The sequence below is a fragment of the Sinocyclocheilus anshuiensis genome, unplaced genomic scaffold (assembly GCF_001515605.1).
Source record: "Sinocyclocheilus anshuiensis isolate Anshui unplaced genomic scaffold, SAMN03320099.WGS_v1.1 scaffold532, whole genome shotgun sequence".
NCBI lineage: Eukaryota > Metazoa > Chordata > Actinopteri > Cypriniformes > Cyprinidae > Sinocyclocheilus > Sinocyclocheilus anshuiensis.
Genome location: NW_015555819.1, coordinates 689,567 through 704,701, shown reverse-complemented (window position 1 = coordinate 704,701; position 15,135 = coordinate 689,567). Strand labels below are relative to the sequence as shown.

Sequence of the window (15,135 nt, the reverse complement as noted above, 5' to 3'; positions counted from 1 at the left end):
TCCGACTGTTTACTTTTTTAAGTGATCCTCATTTCAAAGGAGTGTTCAGAAGAAATCAAAATGAAGATGGATGAGAGTGTAAAGCATTATGGTAAGTTCATTTTGGTAAGGCTATTTTAATACAGCACTTGCATAGATATAGAATAGGGACAAAAAATTTTTTTTTTCTCTCTCCAAGTGGTCAAAGGTGCTCCTAATTTTTCTTTTAAATGCTTAGTATTTCTTTTTTTTTTTTATGAAACGTTATATGAAAAAAACAAGCTATAAAATATGAAAGGTTTTGACAGATTGGAATCACAATTTTATGGCAGGTGATATATTTAATGTGCTTAAAAATCATATTTTTATGTTACTTGTTGGACAATAATTTATCAAAAAATATTTAAGTTGTCTCACAATAATAATAAACAAACATGGGATATTTTTTTCTTAAATGCTTAAAAATGTGTTTTTTTTGTATACTCCGTTTTTATGCAATTCTTATTAAGCATGATATGCTTATGTGCATTTTTTGTGTTTTTTTTACATGTGCTTATTTTGCATTGTTTTTTTTCTATCATTAGGTCTAGAAATTGGCAAATTTTTCTTTTGCAAAAAGGAAGAACTCATAAATACTCTTCAGTCAAACAAAGTTAAGCTGTTCCTCTCTACTGAAAGGGATGATGTCTATGAAGCTCTGCATACAGGTAGATCACTTCATGAACATTTAACGAGTCGTTTTAAAATATTTTTTTAATGCATGATTTAAAAAAATATATATATTTGCATTAATACACATTAGTTTATGTTTGCACATTTTGTTGAGTTTAGGAATTCCAGCTGCTTTGCTGTACGATCAGGCTGATGATCATGTCCTCAATCAGCTAAAGGTCATTTTCTCTGGTGACGTTATCGGTTTCTCTGAGGATTCACTTGATGGTCTTTCAGAGTTTGGATTCAGTGAAACCCAAATAGAGACCATCAAAACAGCAAAGGTAAATTATGAAATATTTGTATTTACGCAACAATCTTTTGGATTCAGTGAAACCCAAATAGAGACCATCAAAACAGCAAAGGTAAATTATGAAATATTTGTATTTACGCAACAATCTTTTTCTTTTTTTTTTTTTGGTCTAGTACTGTTTTTTTAAGCTTCATTAGTCATATTAATCTAGTCTTATGTTACCAGATCTGCATGAAGGAGTTTGCCGTTCTGATCGGTCAGATGAGAAGGAGGTTTGGGCAAGAGAACAGCCCTCTCTGTACCTGTGTCTTAACGTCGTGGGGCTCTAGAAATGTCTGTGCATCTGCCCTGAAAACTCTTCGGGAATGGGGTCTGGATGTGGACGAGGCGTTTTGTCTGGCTGGAGCTCCTTGCAGCCCCATACTGGCTGTAGTTAAACCCCACATACTGTGGGACGGTGGCCTTCTCAACATGAGTTAGTAGCATTAAGCTGGACACACGTGTGTGGCTTACCTTTCTTTTAATCAGGTGCCAATTCTATTCTCTTGCTGTTACACTTGACTTTGCATATTTTATTCAAAAGGTTTATGTTGTAAAATAAGCATCCATATGGGGTGATTAGGGTTTAATAGTAATTCACAGTACTATATATAGATTTTTTTAGGGGTTTGTATGAAGCTTTTCTATGTTTACATTTGTTTCAAATTATAGTACATGCTTGACTGTAGGAAAACATTAAAAACAAGGTTAAATACCCCCAAAATCTACTGAAATTAAATGCAGCCATATTTAGAAGACACCATATGAGCAAAGTCCGAGCATAAAACGTCATAATATATTTTATATAATCGAATTCACAGAGTCAGCATGCTTGCACCATCGTTAAAGTTGATCCTAACATGGCTTGGGTTGAATTTCAGAAAGGCACTACTTTCAGCTAAACAGCTGTGATTTCAACAAATTATATATAACAAATATATAATATTAAAGATATAGTTCACCCAAAATGAAAATTCCTTTAAAACATTTTTTTTTTTTAATATCTCCCAAGTCATAATGTTTCGAATATGAGTGAACATTTTCATTTTGGGTGAGCTATTCCTTTAAGAGTAAAAGTACATTTTCAAGCAGTATCAGTTACATTTATGCATATTTCAACAATAATGACATTGGCAAAATTAAAGCGAGGAGTACAATATTTTGCAGTCATGCAGTAACATATTGCAACTAAAATAAGTGATTGTCTTTGGCTCAACAGTAAAACACTTACACAAATTGATAAATCAACCATGGTATGAAATGTATAAAAAATTTTTTTTTTAAAAACTATTACGGATCAGATTGATCTCCACTAAAAGTAAACACAAATGTGAATGTTGCACATTCATACAAATGTGGCTAAAATAAGAATACAAAAATATATTTATGCTTCCAAAGTAATTCATCCTTCATCTACTAGTTTTTTTTTATGTGACAAGGTTACAGATATCACTTTCTAATATTAGACACTACAATGATACTATACATATGAAAATCAACATACTTATGGTTTGTATTTGAAATGGTATGCAGCTCTTCGTGATCAAGATCAAGTATTATGATAGGGAACTGAAAACTGAAAGTTCTCCTTCATGCTGAGCAAATCGGCTGTCGGTTTTGCTTGAAGTAGCATCAAATAAAATGTATTCAGTCTCAAACATACTGTATATGGAGAGGATTTATTTTCATTTTAAATAATATTTACTAAATTAATTAGAAATAATTAGAAAATTAATTCATTTAAAAAAAAAAAAAAAAATTTGAAATACTACCAAGTGGTCCTTAGACATAGATGCCCTCAGGATTTAAACCTGAGGAGATTGGACTATGGAGTCCATGGATGCTGCCAACCACTGGATGAGATAAACCCGGTCGTTTCAATGAGCCAGTTAATGCAGCAAAGTCTGGGAAATGAAAGAAAACAATTTAATTAAAGAACTTTGTCTAATATCTCATTCTGCTTACAGGGATTGTAAAGCTCATTTTAACTATATATGCTAGGAAGAACTTAAGAATACAAACAAAATGAGTGTAGTCTTGACCAAATATTTCCATAGATCTTTGCTTAATTCCAATAACAGTTGCTTGTTTGGAATATCATACCACCATACTACTATTCCTGTGGTATATAGTATGGATGCAATGCATGTAATGCCAATTTTCTGAATGCATACACTCTAGAAAATGCTGGGTTAAATACAACCCAGTGCTGGGTAAAATAGGGACAAACCCAGCAACTGGGTTGTTTTGACCCAGCGGTTGGGTTACTACCCAGAAGGTTGGGTTAAACATTTAACCCAACCGCTGGGTCAAAACAGCCCAATTGCTGGGTTTGTCTCTATTTTACCCAGCACTGGGTTGTATTTAACCCAGCATTTTTTAGAGTGTAGAATATGCAAATACAACCGAGCACAATGCTGTATCCACAATGCAGTGCAGTTTACTTATTTCTAGTGTGACGAATGAGCTGGAAATAATACCATCTGTGATTTTGACTCATTATTTGATCAGATTCAGACTGTATTCAGTAGGCAGTACGCTAATATTCAAACTAGCCTTTTTAATTAACCAAGTAGCCAAGCCTTTGGATATTGTAAACTGTTTGGCCAATAACACGTACAATACCAACTCTAACCACAAGGTGGCACTTTGGATTAGTAATATAAACAATAACAGGAAAAGCACTTTGAAGTCAGTGACATCTACAAACAGAAGGCTTGCAACGGCAATGTTATTTTTCATCCAGGCTTGACGTCAATAAAGTCAGAAAGAAATAACAGATTTTTGTACTCGACAGAGTAAATGACAGAGGCAAGACCGCTGAGTCAATCATTGCAACGGTAATCTGTCACGGCACTGATGAAGCAGGAGCACGCAAAAGCTTTTAACTCTGTCCTACATGGGCCTGCAGTTTTTTGCTAGATGTGTAAGTGAAAACTTACTTGGCACTGCACTAAATTAAAAGCAGATGTGGTCTGGCGCTGGTCATTAATGACACTTGTAAAATGGACTTATTACTCATTATGGTTGAGGTCTTATTTTCATTCACGCCAACAGAGTCCTAACAGAATCCACACTGTATGGAGCATATCCCTGGGGCTTTAGATATATTGTCAGTAAAAATAATACCTTTATAATCAGTTGTGTTGCTGGAGTCATCATCGCCAGGCTCCACGGGCAGAACAGTGACTTTGGTGCCTGTTTGTTGTATGAACTGCTGTAGGTTTACCTGCCTCAACTCTTTGGTAAGCTGCTCCAGTTCATACTGACTCTCCTGGTGGAAAGAGGGTGGAGAAGGTGCTAATGAAATGTTTGTGTAGTATTGCAACTGGCACTCAGCCTGCAGCAATGCAGTAACAACTGGCTATAAACAGTAACAATGTTCCAATGTACTCCCACAAAATCAGCTCACGATTCTAAACAGATGTGTAATTTTTGCATTTACAACAATCGCAAGAAGTGAGAAATGTTTTAGACTGAACTCTTCTGAAAAGAGCAGCTAAGACCAGCATGAATTTCTTTGTTAGTGAGTGCTGGTTTGGAACTTTAGTTAAGTGTACTTCCAACCAGCCATGTTGTTCACCATTTGCCATTTGTTGAGGCTAGTCAACCTGCATCAACATTTTTTTCATTCACGCCAACAGAGTCCTAACAGAATCCACACTGTATGGAGCATATCCCTGGGGCTTTAGATATATTGTCAGTAAAAATAATACCTTTATAATCAGTTGTGTTGCTGGAGTCATCATCGCCAGGCTCCACGGGCAGAACAGTGACTTTGGTGCCTGTTTGTTGTATGAACTGCTGTAGGTTTACCTGCCTCAACTCTTTGGTAAGCTGCTCCAGTTCATACTGACTCTCCTGGTGGAAAGAGGGTGGAGAAGGTGCTAATGAAATGTTTGTGTAGTATTGCAACTGGCACTCAGCCTGCAGCAATGCAGTAACAACTGGCTATAAACAGTAACAATGTTCCAATGTACTCCCACAAAATCAGCTCACGATTCTAAACAGATGTGTCATTTTTGCATTTACAACAATCGCAAGAAGTGAGAAATGTTTTAGACTGAACTCTTCTGAAAAGAGCAGCTAAGACCAGCATGAATTTCTTTGTTAGTGAGTGCTGGTTTGGAACTTTAGTTAAGTGTACTTCCAACCAGCTATGTTGTTCATTTGCCATTTGTTGAGGCTAGTCAACCTGCATCAACATTTTGCTGGTTTAACTACTTAAGAAGCCTTGTGGAGGAAACCACAGAGTCAAGTTTTGGCTTTTTAGACTGGTCGAGTTAGTCCCTGCTGGTAGATGCAGATATTTTTGGATGGCTCTTAAAAGCGTGAAATGGAAATGCTCCCTGCTGCCTTTGAAATCACAGCTAAGGCTAGTCGCTAATGAAGGAGAAGGACTAATGTTTGCACATTGATTCTTGTGGTGCCATCAGCTAATCACCACTGTCAACATGTCATGACGTCAAACTTAAGACCGAAACATACTACATGACTTTTTAAAGGGGTCCTATTATGCGTTTCCACTTTTTCAACTTTAGTTAGTCTGTAATGTTGCTGTTTGAGCATAAAAAAGATCTGCAAAGTTACAAAGTACACTTCAAAAGGAGATATTTTATTTAAATCACTTTTCAAAAACTACAACGAACGACTCGTTTGGACTACAACGCATATTTTCCGGGATTTGTGATATCACAAAGCTCGACGAATGGGACGAAACCTGGTTGAGCTGCACTAGAGAAGGCAACGAGTGTTATCACTATGTCGGAGACACGCTAGCTTTCCCAAGGCAGACGAACTTAGAGTGGTTACAATCATCCGGGTTTAAATCGGGCTCAAATTGATTTGATTTTGATGCAATATTTACACTGCGGCTTTACCTTATGGCTATGGTAAGGGGGCATGATATTTCCCGACCAGGCGCCGAGTGCAGCCAATCACAGCACACACTGGCCCAGCTGACCAATCACAGCACATTTCGTATTTCAGAAGGAGGGCCTTCATTTGATACAGGAACTATTCGAGCCATTCATGACAGACTGAGATAATGTAAAATATGTGAAAAATAATGTGTTTTTCGAACAACCTAGTATGAGAGCCTGTTCTAGTACACCCTCAAAACAAAATCAAGACTTTGTAAAAGAGCATAATGGGACCCCTTTAAAATCTGAATAGATTTGAAACACTAGGCATCATTCACTTGCCAACTCTGTAAATGATTACAGAAGAAAAAATGGACATCATACACAAAAAAAACTAAATAAAGATCACACCGTACCAAATGATGACAAATGATAAGTATTTAAAAAATCAGCTTAAAATATCAAAAGTGTTTGATATCCTTCAGCTTGATGGAATCATGGTCTGAAGCTATTGATCACTGCGAGAAATCAGTCAACTCCAACTGGCCAAAATCTGAAGAATGGCTCTGACATTTGTCAGCTTTCGGCAAATAGTGTCAACTCATCCAGACTGCAAATTAGAGCAAACTTTTTTGTAGTGTATGTTAGCCTTTACTTCTAGGTACTAATGGGGGATCAAACAACTGGTACTGAAATAGACAGAAACAGGCTGCGTTCCAGTTCATTTTTTATGCCCTTCACTCACAAACTTCCCTCCGTGTTGTTTACTCGAATGTACGTCATTGATTACGTTGCATGGGTGCCCACTACAGGCGGAACCCTTGCAATGGGCTGAACTGGAACTTCCTAAGCCCTTTTGTTTACATTTTTCCCCTTACAAATTTGTTTGGTACAGCATTCTATATGTACAGTATAAAGGTATGCTTGGACTGTTATAAATATATAAAACATCATTTATATATTATAGAGTTGTTTGGGGTGGGGATAAGATCTGCAATGACGTCACAATCATGTTGCATTGTGGTCTATGGAGCGGCCTGAAGTGTGCATATGAAGCAGACTCGCTCCCTCGGTCAAAATCGAGGGGTCGAGGGTCTGTCCATATAAACTTCCCTCATCCACTTCGCGAAGTGGAATGCACTTCAAAATGGCAGTGGGGATTCCCCCAAGGGGAAGTGGTTAGGGAAGTTCGTGAGTGCGTGTCTAAAAGTGGAGTGGAACGCAGCTATAGTTAATAGTTTTATCCAGGTATTGTAGACTTCTTTGCAGCCAACACAACATATACTGGTGAAAAGCAATGCTTATCTTTTTAATAATAATCTCTGGCACAAGACCAGTGATTACCACTGCAGTCTTCAATTTCAAAATTTCATATGGATTACTCAAGTTTTTGTTTGTGAGACTTGACGTACCTGCAGTCTCTTGCATGACTCAGTCAGTGAACGCTCCACTGCTCTTGAGCTGTTTTCAAGCTGGGCCGTGTGTTGAGCTTGAGCCTTGAGTTCTGCTTTCACTCTCTGAAGTCTAGCCTTCACTTCCCCCTCACTGGCCTGCTGGCTCTCTCTGATCTCCTTATGTTGCTTTTGAGCATCTATGCCTGCCTCTACACCCTGCAGAGACATCAGCCGCTGTTCCAGATCCGCCGCACAGCCGCGCAACCGACTGCTCAACTCCTGGAGGTGCTCCTGCAGCTGCCTCTCGCTCTCCCGCTCGATCTCGAGCTCGGTTGCCCAGAATTCCTCTTCCTCAATCTCCACCTTGTTCCTTCGCACCTGCTTTTCCAACCTTGAAACTTCCTCTGTCATCTTCACATACAGTTCGTCGTCCTCTAGTCCAACTCTTTTCTCAGTCAACATTCGAAGCTCTGCCTCGTACGCCTCTATCCTGCTGTCTAGAACCAAAAGTGTCTCCCTCTGCAGTCTCACCAGTTGGGTAATATCCTCCACGCGGTGGCCTGATAACCGAGGGGACATTGATGGTGAATTGTGAGCGCTTCTCACTAAAACCTCTCGTTGTTTGGCACTACCGTCACTGAGCCTGCCTCCACTAAGGATGTCCCTCAGACTGCGGGGCACACCGATGAAGGTCAGAGATTTGCGCCGTGGCTCGCGCCGACGGAGGGAACGGTCACCCGGAGCTCGGAGCTTGGCCATCAACGGAAGGCTCTGCCGATGCAAGCCACGCTCTGGGCCCCGAGGATTCAGACCTTCGGTTGAGGGGTACTCATTGAGAGACGGACCAGTACGGTATAGGATAAACTGCACGTCACCGGCATACTGCCCCCAAGTGTTCAGAGAGGCCACCGGACTCTCGTGAGGAACGAGATGTCGCTCGGTGTCCCTCCATTTTTCAATCAATGTATACCGTCCTGTGCGACCTATAAAAAAGAACAATGATTACAGTACTGAACAAGACTACCAACAAGCCATAGATATTAAAGGGATAGTTCACCAAGAAATTTCACAAAGAAAACAAAAATAATAACTTTATTCAACAATTTCTTCTCTTCCATGTCAGTCTTTCTGGCGTTCTGATGTAGAAACTGGATGCGCTGTGCCTTGTTTACAAGCAGAAGACGCACACTGTACATAAAACATGTTTGAAGTAAACATGTCTTAAGATTTCGAGAGAATGACTTGCAATTTTTTGCCCAGCCTTACTTATTTGAACCAGAATATACAGATGATGAACGAAGAGAGATGGACGTTCTACATCAGAACGCCGGCTCTTGCGTCAGCAGCACCACACGCATCCGTCGTGATACTCTCGTGAACGCACGTCGAAGACTGACACGGAATAAATTGTTGAATAAAGTCGTTATTTTTATTTTCTTTGCACACAAAAGGTTTTCTTGTAATTTCATAAAATAACGGTTAAACCACTGATGTCACATGGACTATTTTAACGTTGTCCTTACTACCTTTCTGGGTCTTGAATGTGGTAGTTGCGTTTCTGTCTATGAAGGGTCAAAAAGCTCTCGGATTCCATCAAAAACATCTTCATTTGTGTTCCGAAGATGAACAAAGGTCTTACGGGTTTGGAACAACATGAGGATGCATAATTAATGACAGAATTTTTAATTTTGGGGTGAATTAATTGTTAGGTGCTCTCAACAAATTTTTGTTGACTAATATGTTGCAAAATTGACCTTAGCATCATGCTAAAGCAACAATTTGTAAATGAAAACAGTATGATTTACAATCTTATGTTAGTGTACATCATTATAAACACTTTGCCAAAGTAGTATTACTTTATTTCTGTAAAACCTTTTTAAATGGGAAAAAAAACACTGTAATTCTTGTTTAAATCTGTTATGATTTGACTTATATCGTTATGTGAATACACAAATATATTAGGGATGTTTTCCCAATCCCATTCCACCCTCTTCCGCACATCATTTCCTGTTCTTCTCCACTACCATATAATTTGCTTAAGGGCAAAATGACAGAATAATTCTTCTTCATAAAATTAGTGCACTTCATCTAAAGATACACATTTGAAACAGCGAGCAATGTTTTTTTTAATACTTTCTTCCCCCAGTAAAAACATACAAATTACTTTCAAAACTGTCAAAGAGGATTGAGGTGTTCTTAAGAGTTTTTTCTTTCAGTAGAATGAGTCAGATTTTCCATGTCAGCGGGCACTTTGGTTGCGCCAGTGCGTTTCTCACTAATACAAGAGGGGGCCCTTAGATTGTACCAGTCTGAGTGCAGCTGAAAATAGAATCAAACGATGACGTCAACGAAGACAGGTTTGCATCAAAAACAAAGTGCTTTGGGTTCCACTGGTGATGTAATTAACTGAAATCAGCTTTGTAGATTATTTGCGCCCTCTCCTTTAAATTCCTTAAAATATGCCTGATGTCTTTAGACAAGTTGTTAAACTAGTCTCAAGCTGTTGGAAAGCCAAAACAAACTCTCCGATACTTAATCTTCTTTTTCATTATGAAATGGATGATGATTACTCAATCAACCTCAATGCCAGATGGTTTCAGCATTACTCAAAATGTATGGCATCTGTGTTAGCAACTATAGCTTCCATGATTTAAGTCTTCCATGCCACTGCTGGGGAGTAACCAACCAAAAATAGAAGCACAGCTTTTTGGTAGTAGAAGTTCTTTTCCAGTAAAGAGCAATTTTTTAAAAGATAGCAGTAGCATGACAGAATTGTTTATCAGTGTTTTTTGTGTCATATTGTGTTACTCCTTGTGTGTTGGGATGTCTAAATCATTTTGATGAATAAGTTTGTTCAGACGATTCATTTAATTGAATTACATACTCATTTGAGTAGTACTCATTTCATTTGTTTTTTATTTTGTACCGTTCTCTGAGGTCCACTTATAATGTTATCAAGATTTTTACATCATAAAACACAATTCAGAAGTAATAGGCTATTTTCTGTCCTGTTTTTAACCCCGCTCCTCAGAATGCTCCGTTTGAAGAGGTGCGGCGGATTGTAGATTCGGAAGTAAATGCCCACTGATATGATTGTGTATGCCGCGATTTAGGTTAAAAATGCATAAATACTCAGTACATATCAAACAATTTGTAATAACAGACAAAGCAATAGTAATCATGTAATGAAAACAGTTACTCACACTTGTTTCATCAGTGTCGGATCCAATATAGTCGGCACAGCATTGTCTTTTATTTTCAATCTTTCTGAAAATCCTGCATCGGATTGTGCCTAGTTTGTAAACGAATCCGTGGTAAAATGAAGTGAACAAAGGACCAAGTTCTTTCTGACGTGGTCTGGATCTTCATTCAAAATAATAAAAAATGTTCCTAATGTTCAGATCAGAAGGAAGGAAATGCAAAGACTGTTTTTCCACAACTTTCCACTGCACGGAAACCAAACGATAAAGATCTTTATCGTTTGGTTTCTGCATAGATTTGCGTTCGCCCCATCTTTATTTACACTACGTGCACGAATCCGTGAGTGGGGCTAAAGAGGCAGCGATGTACAGGCAGGCGTTGATCTTCTTCTGCGGAGGTGGTTGTTTAGCCACCTCAGTTTTACATCATAGAGTAGTACATTCCACAAGCTGTTGTTTTGGCAGAGTGGCTTTAATATAAGCTGTTTTTAGACTAACAAGAAAGTTTTCAGTTCTGAAACTTACAGGATGTTTTTAATAGTACAATTATTTTGTTTTTAATAGAACAGCACCTCTTATATGTCAAAAGATCAAGGGGATTTTGGTTTCTCAGTTTACAACCCCTAAAGGCCTTCTGAAGTGAATCGATGTGTTTGTGTAAGAAAAATATAATCTCTAGCGTCCGATAACTGTCGCATGCATGTTCACGAGAGAGTGGCGTTCCAGCGGATGATGTAGGACGTAGCGTAGCGTAAGCGCAGGTGAGAAGTGACGAACACACAAGTGCAGAGGAGAGAGCAAAACAAAACACCGGTCACGACTTAGAAGTACAAAACTGTAAAGAAAAATATCGGAAGATTTCGATATATAAGCCAAGAGGAGACTGGCTTTCCTTTGCTGTAAACTAGCAGATTCTCACCGGAGCTTATACTACGCCTACGTCATCCGCTGGAACGCCACGAAAGTTAGCAAAAGCTAGAGATTGTGGATTATAAAGTTGTAAATATAGATATTTTTCTTTCACAAATGCATCGATTCACTATCAGAAGGCCTTTATTACCCCCCCGGAGCCATGCTAAGTACTTTTTATGATGGATGGACGCAGTTTTTTGGATTTCAAAATCTTAAACCCCATTCACTGCCATTGTAAATCTGGGAAAAGCGCACTGTATTCGTCTGAAAGAACAAAGTCCTATACACCTAGGATCGCTTGAGGGTGAGTAAATCATAGGGTCATTTAAATTTTTGGGTGAACTATTCCTTGAAGTCATACAAGTTTTGAACGACATGAGGGTGAGTGATTAATGAGTTTTCATTCTTAGTTTAACTATTCCTTGTGAATATTTTTGTAGCTTGACAAACTACAGTTTCAAAGTAGCTTCGCCAACACTTTTCCATACAATTTCTTTTTTAATATGAAAGACTGCTTTAAAGGTGCTGTATGTAGGATTGACACCGAGTGGTTGAACTAGGTATTGCAGTCCAAATTCAAAATATTGGAGGGTTTTTTTTCCCCCGGCCCCTCCTCCTCAGACTTGACGCACACGCAGGTTGCCAGATTGACGACACCAACAGGAACGAGCGCACTTGACGATGAATGAAATGAAATACGCTGTGTTTTCCGCCAACTGGCAACCCGGGGTGCCGAAATACAATTGGGTAAACTGGGCGGGTTTCACAATCCAAAACAGATCGACATTCCGGCCCGGAACGCACATTTTCAAAGGAGAATAACTGACTAGCATTGTTTTTCAGATAAACAAGTGTTAACTTGGCATGTTTCTTAAATATCTGCAAATATATTATTGTATTTTTATGCTTTAGTGGAGTCAAAAACTTACATACAGCACCTTTAAAAGAGCAACTTCAAATTGACACTACCTACCAATTGCTTGAGCCAGAGCGATGACCACTTCCTGGCAGGTGGTGGCCTCTGTGACCCCACAGACCACGCGCTGAACTCCATCGACCCACACCTTCAGCTCCATCCTGGGTCAATCTCTGGAGGATCTGGGGCTGCTGGTCTGTGACGTCATACTGTCCTGCTCCAGGGGTCCAGTGTTACAGCCGTCACCCCCCTCACAGCAACTCTGCAACAACCACAACACGGGTTAGGAAACACCTGGGAATGATATACACTTCTCTCTGCCTTCTGCCACACTAATAAGTGTGGGCGTCTGAAATGAATTCAATCTTGTGTTTTTGAATGTCTTTTTGTTAAATTTGTATTTTTAAGTCAAAGACACCTTGCTGGCTGGTGTTTCATTTAGCAAGTATGTTCTGATGCTATTTTGAGGCACCAGAAGACTTGAAATATAGCGCACATGTGGATCACTTATGGTGTTATTTTTTGTTTAACAGCAGAAGACCACTAATTCGGTATGAAATGACGAGGGTAAGTAAATGATGACATTTTTTTTACATCTTTCTTTACATTCTTTTCTTGACATCTGCTTTATTTTCTTCTGTAAATGCAAATGATTTATTCCCACAAGATTTGTTCTGTCTCTTTGTTCTCAGCTGAATGTTTACTTTTAATGAGGTTACAAAGTGGCATTTGTGGTTAGAAAGCCATTAAAAGAACTTCTATATACAAATTTCTAACCTTTTTTAGCTTAAACAAATAACCATTAACTTTACAACAATCTGAAATGCATCCGTCTAGGAACAAAGACGAGTTATAATGAGAGCCTTTCCTAATCAGGAAAGCTTTGTAAAAGGAAATGACTGTGCTATTAGCAGGAGACCTCTGTGCTTCCAGATGGACACATTTCCTTCCTCAGATCTCTGACTAGTTGAACAATCAGCACTTCTTCTGAAACAAGATACTGCTGTCTAAAAAATGATTCAGTCTCTTTGAAACAACAGCTCACACATGGTCCCAAAATAGCATATTTTCTAAGACACGAATTGGCCATGAATCTGCTTTTTGTGGAGGTGTGCCGAGGGTGTGAAGAGGAGGAGGATGACATGAAAAAGAGTTGGCTGCAGTGTGGACGTCCTGCTGGATACAGTGAGACCAGCTGGACCTGACATTATGTTCCTCCCACTTCTGTGAACAGGTACAATTTTAAAACGAAGGGCTGGCAACCACGCACGCCTGAGCAAATCTTCGGCTTTGCAGAGAAAATTCACAAGATCTCAGTTTATTCTCTCAGCAAAGAAAATATTACACAAACTGTGACGTAAAAGAATCTTAATGGTGTGTGCACACCAAAAGCGAATTTAAGTATTTGAATGAGTAGATTGCATGCAAAGATGCGAATAGAACTGAATTCGATATTTGCGATATTCACGATATTCGCCTCAATCGTGTCTTCGGTGCAAGTGGAAAAATTTCAACTGCTTGTGGAAAATATGCATGATGCGTTGTCATGAAAGCCAATTAGCAAAGAGCTTATGTGACGCGAAAAACATCCTGCGAGTAATCTAGAGCAAGTAACGCGATGCAAATATTCACTTCGCTTTTGGTGTGAACACACCATAAGACTGGTGTAAGGTCCACTTGCAGAATTGCTGAAGAAAGTGCAATAATGAACCAAAGCAAACAGTGGGAGGGATATCTAAGTCATTCAACATAAATCAAGCTTCACCAATCAGAAAAACCGGAGTAAAACAAATGAGCAAAATTCAAAAACACAGCAGAGTTAACCAGAATATACAGAGCTCTCCACATCCATGTTAGCAGTTCATAAGAGCCCATTTTTGCCTCTAAATGAATAGTGAACTGAGAATGAGATCCACAATAATAAAATCACAAAATAAGTTTGAGTCCATTTACAAGGGCAGGAACTATTGAAAGCCTGTTTTTAAAGTGAAAAAAGGGTAATTGTGACTTTATTTCTCGTAATTCTTGGTTTTATTTTTAGCTCACAATTTGACTATTTATATAGTATGTGACAATGTGACTTTATTTCTCATTATCAATAATATTGGCCTTATTTTAATCACTTTACAGAAACAGTAAATTATAATATTAAAGTGTGACAAACATGCAAAAAAATAAGAAATCAGGAAGGGGGCCAACACTTTTTCACACCACTGTACTTACCCTCAAATTGTTCTAAACCTCTATGAATTTCATTTTCCTCCTCAACATAAAAGAAGATATTTTGAAGAATGATCGTTTTGTGTTCAACAGCATGAAGGAATCTCATACAGGTTTAGAACATCAACAGAATTTTAATTTTTGGGTGAACTATAATGCAGCCTAATATAGCTGCTGTTGCCATTTGTGTTGATAATGTAAATCAAACATCAGAAAGAAAATTACTTGCTGTCCTTCACTGAATCACTTTTGTAAAATAAATAATGAATGTATACTGAATTTATACAGTGAAGACTATTCAGTCTATTTGCACATTTTCTTTATACAATATATTTATTATTCAGTGCTTTACGTTTTTCAAGTAGGCCCTTTTTTATGATCTTTGTTCTGTTGTAGCCTAATTTGTGACTGTTTACTTGTCTTCAGTAAGCTTATTTTTACTTAGGCTAGTATTATTTTTTATTGATATTGAAATTGGTAACAAAAATTATGAAATTTCAGTGCATCAAGAATTTTGATATGGTATAAAAATCCTATTTAAAGCTTTATATATATATATATATATATATATATATATACACACACACACACAGTATCTCACAGAAGTGAGTACACCCCTCACATTTTTGTAAATATTTTATTATATCTT

The 15,135-nt window shown here is 38.2% G+C and overlaps 2 protein-coding genes across 2 annotated transcripts in view; one reads left to right on the top strand and one right to left on the bottom strand.

The window, feature by feature from the left end:
* Positions 1-2,662, top strand: part of LOC107675257 (cytosolic 5'-nucleotidase 1B-like) — a 3,815-nt gene extending 1,153 nt beyond the window's left edge. The window contains exons 4-6 of the mRNA XM_016469537.1: positions 564-686; positions 811-974; positions 1,169-2,662. Of these exons, the coding sequence (XP_016325023.1) occupies positions 564-686; positions 811-974; positions 1,169-1,423 (542 nt within the window). The 3' untranslated portion in view covers positions 1,424-2,662. The remainder of the gene's footprint in view (positions 1-563; positions 687-810; positions 975-1,168) is intronic.
* A 68-nt stretch (positions 2,663-2,730) lies between these two features.
* The window catches only part of LOC107675301 (ras association domain-containing protein 8-like), a 20,069-nt gene continuing 7,664 nt past the window's right edge, over positions 2,731-15,135 (bottom strand). Inside the window, exons 2-5 of the mRNA XM_016469602.1 lie at positions 12,324-12,528; positions 7,257-8,221; positions 4,699-4,843; positions 2,731-2,886 (exon numbers count right to left, since the gene is read on the bottom strand). Of these exons, the coding sequence (XP_016325088.1) occupies positions 2,765-2,886; positions 4,699-4,843; positions 7,257-8,221; positions 12,324-12,426 (1,335 nt within the window). The 5' untranslated portion in view covers positions 12,427-12,528 and the 3' untranslated portion in view covers positions 2,731-2,764. The remainder of the gene's footprint in view (positions 2,887-4,698; positions 4,844-7,256; positions 8,222-12,323; positions 12,529-15,135) is intronic.